This window comes from Pinus tabuliformis, chromosome Q (assembly GCF_031772625.1).
Source record: "Pinus tabuliformis cultivar Carrire ecotype Pingquan chromosome Q, CPIR1, whole genome shotgun sequence".
In the NCBI taxonomy this organism is placed as follows: Eukaryota; Viridiplantae; Streptophyta; class Pinopsida; order Pinales; family Pinaceae; genus Pinus; species Pinus tabuliformis.
The window spans coordinates 79,283,764-79,292,766 of record NC_142296.1 but is presented as its reverse complement, the minus strand read 5'-3'; the positions used below and the strand labels follow the sequence as shown (position 1 = coordinate 79,292,766).

At 44.2% G+C, this 9,003-nt stretch overlaps 1 protein-coding gene across 1 annotated transcript; it reads right to left on the bottom strand.

Moving 5' to 3' along the window:
• Positions 1 to 7,767: 7,767 nt before the first annotated feature.
• On the bottom strand, positions 7,768 to 8,478 carry LOC149218351 (uncharacterized). Its single transcript, XM_089386538.1, has one exon. It carries the CDS (start codon positions 8,476 to 8,478, stop codon positions 7,768 to 7,770), a length of 711 nt encoding a protein of 236 aa, XP_089242664.1.
• Between the last annotated feature and the right edge of the window lie 525 nt (positions 8,479 to 9,003).

Sequence of the window (9,003 nt, the reverse complement as noted above, 5' to 3'; positions counted from 1 at the left end):
GGGAATGAATGTGGTCGGATCTTATGCAGGAGGAGATCAGGAGGAGCACATGCGATGGTTCTTCATCCAAGAATGATGATGAAGAAAATTTGGGCTTAGCAAGTAAGGCAAGGAAAGGGAAGGGGAAGACTTCCCATTTCAAATAGAATTCTTCTCATGGAGGGAAGAAGGGTGACATGTCTAAATTAAGATGCTTTAACTGTCACAATATGGGACATTATGCAAATAATTGCCCATTGAAGGAGTCCAAGAAGGGATCCTCGAAAGGATCGGAAGGTGAGGCATTAGCCTCTCAGTTTGAAATGGACTTTACCCTCATCGCATGCATGGTGTCATTGATGATGGGTTGTGTCTGGTATCTTGACAATGGAGCATCATTCCACATGACCAGTGATAAAAATTTATTCAGTGCCTTGGAGGAGAAAGACCTTAAGATGCGCATAGAGATGGGTGACGAAGGAATGTATAGTGTTTCAGGAGTGGGCACGGTTTATTTTCAGAGGGATCATGGAGCTCGTCTCACCTTGAAAGATGTGATGTATGTGCCTGGACTGAAGAAGAACTTGGTATCAGTCGCGATGTTAGAGGACAAAGGCTACGGTGTTGTCTTCAGTAAAGGAAAGGCGTTCCTAAGACACATAGCCATGGGTCAGACCAAGAGGATAGGGATTCGGGTGAAGAATCTTTATAAACTAGAGGTAGATGATTGTGCAACATTGAGTACGAAATTAGAATGGGTGCAAAGGCAAGACATTGGTTAGTTGTGGCATAGGCGGTTTGGACATTTGCATCATAGGGCTTTGAAGATAATGCAACAGATATCTACAGGACTTCCCAAAGGTAAACTTGAGCAAGTTGACACATGCAAAGGTTGTACCTTGGGAAAGTACACCAAGTCTTCCTTTCGTGATCGAGATAGTCAAGCAGAGGCTATCTTAGAGCGAGTTCATACTGATTTGTGTGGATCATTCTCGACAGCATCCACATCGAAGCAAAGGTATTATGTGATTTTCATTGATGACTATTCTCGTAAATGTTGGATTTATTTAATGCAGAAGAAGGACCAAACTTTCACAAAGTTTTGTGAGTTCAAAGCTTTGGTCGAGAAAGAGTCAGGGAAGAAGATCAAGGCATTGAGAAGCGATAGCAGTGGAGAATATGTCTCTCAAGAGTTTAAGGACTTCTGTGCAGTGGAAGGAATTAAACGAGAGTTGATGACACCTCATAACCCATAGCAGAATGGGGTGGCCGAGAGGAAGAACAAAACTATTGTAGGAGTAGCACGGGCAATGTTGCATGACTAAGGCTTACCACTTCACTTGTGGGCTGAGGCATGCAACACAGCGGTCTATTTGCCGAATAAAATCCCACATTGCATACTTGGGATGAAGACACTGGAGGAAGCTTTCTCCGGTAAGAGACTAGATGTGGGTCACTTTAGGATCTTTGCCTCATCGGTATATTGCCATGTGACAAAGGATGCACGAAAGAAGCTTGAGCTGACAGCAGAGTTGGGGATATTTGTGGGGTACACTGATACACCTCACAACTATTGGGTGTACTTTCTTACCAGTCGGAGGACAGTGGTTCGTAGAGATCTCAAGTTTGATGAGCAGAAGGCCATGTGAGTTTCCCTTGAGAGGGAGCTCCAACTACAGGCTGTGGAGGAACTGTTGGTTCCTAAGGAGGAGGAGCCTCAGACTGATGTGGAGAAGTTGCATGCAGAGGTTCCAGGAGTGGAGACATCCACTCAAGCAGAGTCTTCCAAAGATGGATGGAAGCGCACAAGAGAAGCTCACAGATTGTTGAAGGATGCGAGAGAGAATGTGGGAGCACCATCTTCTTAGCATAGATAGAGGAGGTCACCTGAGAGGTACACTGGATACATGGCCCTTACTGGGGAATGTATTGAGACCAAGCCATCTTCCTTTGAGGAAGCAGTGCAGCAGCCGATTTGGGTTGATGCTATGGTGGAGGAGTATGACTCCATAGTTCGCAACAGTTTGGGACGTGGTTCCGAGACTGGAGAACAAGTCAGTTGTGAGTTCCCATTGCCTTTACAAGGTAAAGCAAGATGCTTATGGTAGTGTGGAGAAGCATAAGGCAAGATTTGTTGCTCATGGATTTTCACAGGTCAAGGTGATTGACTATGATGAGACTTTTTCTCCTGTTGCAAGGTACTCATCTATCAGGTCCATGTTGGCATTGTCAGCACAGATGGGTTGGAAGATCCATCAGATGGATGTGAAGACTGCATTCTTCAATGGCCAAATTGAGGAAGAGGTGTACATAGAGCAGCCGGAAGGTTTTGAGACCTTCGATCGCGAGTCGCATGTGTGCCGACTCAAGAGAGCATTGTATGGGCTGAAGCAAGCACCTTGTGCTTGGTACACCAGGATAGACAACTGCTTCACCAGGTTGGGCTTCACAAAGAGTGAAGCGGATGCAAATCTGTACCACATCGTGGTGAAAGGTAAGCTGTTGATCATCGTACTTTATGTTGATGATCTCATATTGATTGGTGATGATCAGTTGATCGTGTCTTGCAAGGAGGACGTTGCAAGAGAATTCGAGATGAAAGACATGGGTCTCATGCATTACTTCCTTGGCATAGAAGTGTGATAGAAGGATGTGGAGTTGTTTATTTCTCAGGGTAAGTATGCCAACGAGATACTCAGGAGATTCCACATGGAGAAGTGCAAGCCCATGCAGACTCCTCTAGCAGGTAACTGGAGGAAGGAGGTTGCTACTTCAAGAGAAGTGGTAGTGGCTACTGTGTACAGGCAACTTGTGGGTTCACTGAGGTACTTAATGAACACACGACTAGATTTGTGCTATGCAGTGAACCAACTGAGTCAAGTGATGGTTCAGCCTACCAATATGTTTTGGAAGGCGAAAAAGCATGTATTGAGATACCTCAGAGGCACATCTCAGTATGGATTATGGTACAGACGGACAGAGGGAGTGAAGCTATAGGGCTTCACTGATGTAGATTGGGCAGGGAGTCCATCAGATCGGAAGAGAACGTCAGGAGGGATTTTCAACCTTGGGTCAGTGGTAGTTTCTTGGTACAACAGGAAACAGAGGTCGGTTGCACTCAGCTCAGCAGAGGCAGAATAAATGGCTGCAAGTCAAGCAACATGTGAGGCCATCTGGATGCAGAAAATCCTAGTTGGTTTGTTTGATCAAAGGATGGTTCCAACTGTGATCTATTCTGATAATCAAAGTTGTATCAAACTCTCTGAGAATCCAATATTTCATGATAGGTCAAAGCACATCAACATCCAGTATCATCATCTCAGAGACTGTGTATTGACGAGGATCATGTTGCTGCAGTATATTTCGACAGAGGAGCAAGATGCTGACATTTTGAAAAAGGCATTGTCAGAGTGTAAATTTGAGTTCCATAGAGACAGTACCGGGGTGGTAGATAATGCCTTTCTTGTTGAGAGGGAGTGTTGAAATATGGCAACAAGAATATTCCAATTTAATTTTTCCTTGAATTAAATTGTGAATTAAAATTGAATTTAGTCTTAACAGCTACTTGGAAATAATTAGTTAATTAATTTTAAATTAATTAGTTGGATAAATTCAAGTTAGAAGTCTTTCTAAAGTCATGCAGGAGTTATCCCTTAAATTAAGGAGATAAGATTGAGTTATATTTGAGATGTAATTAGTTAACTCAATTTACTAAGTTAATTCTAGTTAAATTAGTTCCAAACGGTTTGAGGAACTAATAGTGAGTTAACAATTAGTTGATGCATTAATGCACTCAACTAGTGCTACTCCAGTTAACTGAAGATTCCCTCATTAGAAATTCATGCATGTTTATTCTAAGAAATACCCAGTTGAGATTAATGTTCAAGGACAATGTACTATCAGTTTCATATGTTTTCTCATGGAGAAAACTCATGCATGCAGTCAAGGATTCATCCTTGAGGATTGCGCAATTTTGAAGGCTTGTTTTTCCACTTGGTAATAGGCTAATCATCCACAAGGAACAACACCAGGAAATAGGAGCTTGGAGGGCAGAGAGGAAGGCTCAAGAGAAGCCAAGATTGCCTGTGAGCATCAGTGAGGATTGTACTGAGAGTTGGCTAGATGTGAGAGCTAAGGCTTTGTATAATTCCTATGTATTTCCACCATGTATGACAATACAATAGTGTGGGGTTTTTATCTGAGACTTTCCCCAAAGTATTTTCATGTGTATTGTGCCATTGGTTCTTCTTCTTCTCGCTATATTGTTAAGCTTGATCTTTAAGCTTCCGCAAATTGATAGTAGAAGTAGGTTATAGTATTCTGCTTTGAGTTATATTGCATTATCTTTTCTCGTAGAAAAAGTCGTAACTTCTATTAGATAAAAGAAATTACATTCTGTAGATGCCAAGGCATATGCATGATGAGGCTGATCGCCTCCACAAGATAGTAGCAAAAATGTTGTCTACAACCCTGTACAGATGATGTTAACAGTTTTCCTCCATGCAGGGAGTTCAGTTTTCAGATGTGTCATTTACCAAAATTTATACAGAAGTAACAAAATGTGCTCCACGCAGGGAGACATGCTGTTTGAAAACACAATAAGTAAACATCTGCAGTTCATCCAAATAAAAGAGATATGTCTGATGGTTCTGTAATGTGTTCAAAATATTTCCGATAGTTAACAGCAGCCGCTGTCTTCTAGCTTTGTCTGTGTGCCAAAAAAGTATCATAAAAAAAACAATCTGTATATAGTTCTGTAACATGGAAAAAGAAAATAAACATCCTCGTGACTATATCCTCCAGAGAAAGCGCGGGTCGACAAAAGGTCTGTGATAGTGTTGATGGAAAAGTCCATCCAACTCTTCCTGTATCAGCCAGTCTTCTTCTTGCCTTTGCGCTGCTTGTTTTGATAAGAGGTCCACCCTTGAGTTGCGCTCCCTGTAAATATGTTGACAAGCAAAATGTTCAAATCTCAAATAAGTATATGAACCTGTGAGTCTCATCCAGAATGTGACTCAACGAAAAAGCAGAGCAGTGCGAGGTTCTATTTATCCAGTTGCAGACAAGTTTTGAATCTCCAAACAGTTGTAGCTTTGTGCAACCTTTCTCAAGAGCAAAATGTATAAGATGTTTGGCCGTGGTCAATTTAGCATAGTTATTAGTGCCCCTTCCCAGGTGCATCTGTATATGGAAGCAGTGGCCCTCCCTGAGTTAGAGGAGGGCTCCTCCTTCGCAGCCTTCAGCTTGGGCCGAGCCATCAAAATAGGCCCATGGGGAGGTTTTGTCAATGTGCTCAGGGATGATGGTTCTAAGGGAGGGCTGAGTGAGGTCTTCCAGGAGTAATTCATAATCGGCAAGGACCTGGGATCTGATGGTAGGCCAGATGGGGTCTCTATGGTCAAAAATAGCTCGGTTCCTGGCCGTCCAGATGGCCCAGCACATGAGGAGAGGTAGGTTCCTTTCTCTACCTTTGTGTTTCTCTAGCCAATACAGCCAGGCTTCTGATGTGTTCTGACCTTGCCATTTGTTGAAAGATGGAGAGGATGAGATTATGAGGGACCATTGAGTAGAGACAATAGGGCAGGTTAGGAAAAGATGATCCGTGTCTTCCTCATTGCACCTGCATAGATGACACCAGAAGGGTCCATGGAATGATCGTTTCATTAAGTTTGCGCCAGTGGGAATTTTATTGAACAGTATGGTCCACATGAGCATATGCGTTCTGGGGGCCGCTTTGAGTTTCCATAGCACTTTCCACCAAGGCTGGACATTTTCAGGCTGTACAGATTGTATGAGCTTTAAGTAGCCTTCCTTGGGGGTATAGGTTCCATTTTTTGCGAGTGCCCATACAATCTCATCTTCTCCTTCTGTTATCCTTATGTGAGCTTGAGTGAGGGCTTCAATGTACATCTCCCAGTCATGCCTCCACTGTCCCGGAATGTGGAGATCATGTGCTGACTTCCAGGCTTGCTGGAAAGGGGTGGTGCTTGCATGGTCTGCAATGTGGGCTATGTGGGAGATGCCCATATCCTGGAGATAGGAAATTAATGGTGCAGGGAGGCGATGGGCGTTCCCGCACCCGATCCAGGGATCCGTTCCTAAGCGTACAGCTTGTCCCTGGTGTATCCTCCATGTTAAACCATCTCGGATAAGTGGGAGAGAATTGAGGACAACTTTCCATATATTGGAGTGCCTTCCGCTCCCTCTGTGTTCCCTGCGAATCCAGCCGAATATGTTTTCCGGAGCGATGTATTTTTCATAAACCACTTTTGTCCAGAGGCTATGAGTGGTGATGAGCTGCCATCCTAACTTTGCTGCCAAAGCTTTTGCAAATACCTCTAATCTTTTTATTCCCCAACCTCCCCATTTCTTTGGTCTAGCTATAGTATCCCATTTAACCCATGCAAAGAGGTTTCCCTGTTTTTTCCCTTTCCATAAGAATCTGCAGCAGATCTTTTGTAGTCTGTCGAGGATTCCTCTTGGAATCCAGGCCAATGACATCCAGTAAACAGGGGTTGCTTCCAGAACTGCTTTGATGAGGGTGAGTCTTCCAGCCCTGGAAAGGTATCTGTTATACCAGATATTTAATCTCTTTTCCACCTTTGCAATAATCCAAGTCCAGTCAGCAATCTTGTATCCTCCATGTTTTATTCTGAATCCTAGATATTTCAGCCCTTCCTCCATCTGGTGTGGTGGGAAGGGGAACCGGTGTCGGATGTAAAGAATCTCATGTTGTGTACAGCCTATCTCTGTGAGGGAGGATTTTTGAATATTTATGATCATACCAGTAGCTTTCTGAAAAAGGTCGAAAACATACTGCATGGACGAAGAGTTGGTCAAGCTGCCATTTAAGAAAATGAGCACATCATCTACAAACAGTAGGTGAGTGAGAGAGCAATTTTCCGTTATCTTTATACCAGTGATCCTGCCTCTCCTGTGTTTTGTTCCTATCAATCGGCTTAGACCTTCCATGATGAGCAGGACAAGTAGGGGAGATAAGGGGCACCCCTGCCTGAGACCTCTTTCTGCAGTAAAGAAGGGTGAAGGGGAGCCATTAAGGAGGATGCTATACGACACTTCAGTTATACAGCTCATTATCCTTTCTATGTACAAGTAGGGAAACCCCAGGTGTGTAAGAAGCATTCGAATGTAGAGAAGGCTTGCCCTATCGAAAGCTTTGGAGAGATCCACCTTTAATATCATTCCCTTCAGTCTCCTGCTATGCATTGAGTGAAGGAGCTCCTGTGCGGTGCCAATAGCTTCATGGATCTGGCGATGCTGAAGGAATGCAAACTGTTCAGGGGAAATATGAGCCGAGAGGATGGGCTTTAGCCTATTTGCGAGGATTTTGGCCATGATCTTATAAAGGCAGTTACAGAGTGAGATGGGCTTGAAGTCATTGTAAGAGGCTGGCTTGTCGAACTTGGGGATGAGGGCTATGAAAGTGGCTTTGATGGCTGAGGGGATCTTTCCTGAGCGGTTGCAATGGTTGATATCCCTGAGGAGGTCCTGGCCCAGTAGATCAAAGAAAGCAAGGTAGAATTCGATGGTCCAACCGTCAGGTCCCAGGCTCTTCTCTTTTTGGAAACCTCGCATGGTGGCTTCTAGCTCCCCTAATGTGACCTCCTTGATGAGATCTTTAGCATCCTCGTCATCCACAAACCTGGGAAAGAGCTCGGCAACTCGCATAATCTCTAGCAGGTTGGCTTCCCTCGGGGCCTCATAGATGTTCCTGAAGTGTGAGGTGGCCATTGAGGCTAGTTCTCTGGAGTTGTTCACTAGGTGTCCCTAGTCATTTTGCAGCTCCCAGATAGTATTGATCGTTTTCCGACCATTAGCAAAGCGGTGGAAGAATTTTGTGTTTTCATCTCCTTCCCTAATCCAGATTGCTCTGCTTCTTAATCTCCAGCTTGCCTCTCTGTCTCTGAGGATTTGGGATCTCTGATTGATCAGGGATCCATACATGGCTTTCTGTTCCTGAGAGTTGAAAGTACCATCCGACAGCGAATCATGGTCTGCAATTGCTTGTTCTGCTTGGGAGATAATTAAGTCTTCCTGTTCCCTCTTTTTGTGAGCCCAGTCTTTGGATAGTCCCTTTAATTCAGAGAGGTTTTTTATAAAGCAAATTGTTGGATCCTCCTCCTCAGGGATAGGGTGTGATTTCCAGAAGTTGGATATTAGCTTAATGTAGGAGGGGTCTCGGAGCCATTTGGAGTTGAACTTGAAGGGAGCTTTTTGCTTCAGTTGTTTTTCCCCAATTTCAAGAAAGATAGGCCTATGATCCGAAAAGCCTCCACTGCCAACCCATTGTATGGATCTTGGGTGGCTGTTGTGAAAGGCCTCCTTGATGATAAAACGATCCAATCTTCTGGCCAAGCTTTGGTCGCCTGACCGATTGTTCCTCCAGGTGTATTGAATCTTGGCTGAGGGGATGTCGATCCATTGGTGGATCTCAAGCAGCTGCTCAAAGAAATCAGAGAGCGGGTCAATCTGAGCCATATGTCCCCAGGATTCTGAGAAGCCCATGGAGAAGTTTAAGTCTCCCCCAAGAATTAAATTCCCATTTTGGAGAAGGTGGGAGCTGAGGAGATTTCACCAAAAAGTTCCCGACTGTGACATGATCCATAAACATTTAAGATTCTTGTCTCTTCCTCCTGCTCCTTGGAGTATATATCAGCCCCCAGAAAGCCCTCACCACCCCATATGTTCTTCAGATATATCGAATGGTTCTTGAACCCAATTGCAATGCCCCCAGAGCGGCCCGAGACATCAATAGCATCGAAAGACCATTCATGCAGCCAAGAGCATAGGATGGAAGTGGCTGATTCCATATTACAAAGGGTTTCTTGCAGGAAGATAATATCAACCGACTCGGAAAGGAGGAGTCGCTTCAGGGCTAGCTTTTTCTCAGGACTGGCCATCCCTCTACAATTGAAGGAAAAGAGCTTCATGGAGGGGAGGGGGGAAGGGTGTCCTTTGCTCTAAGAACCCTTTCAATGGTGTGTTTTTTTACCTAGGATCACT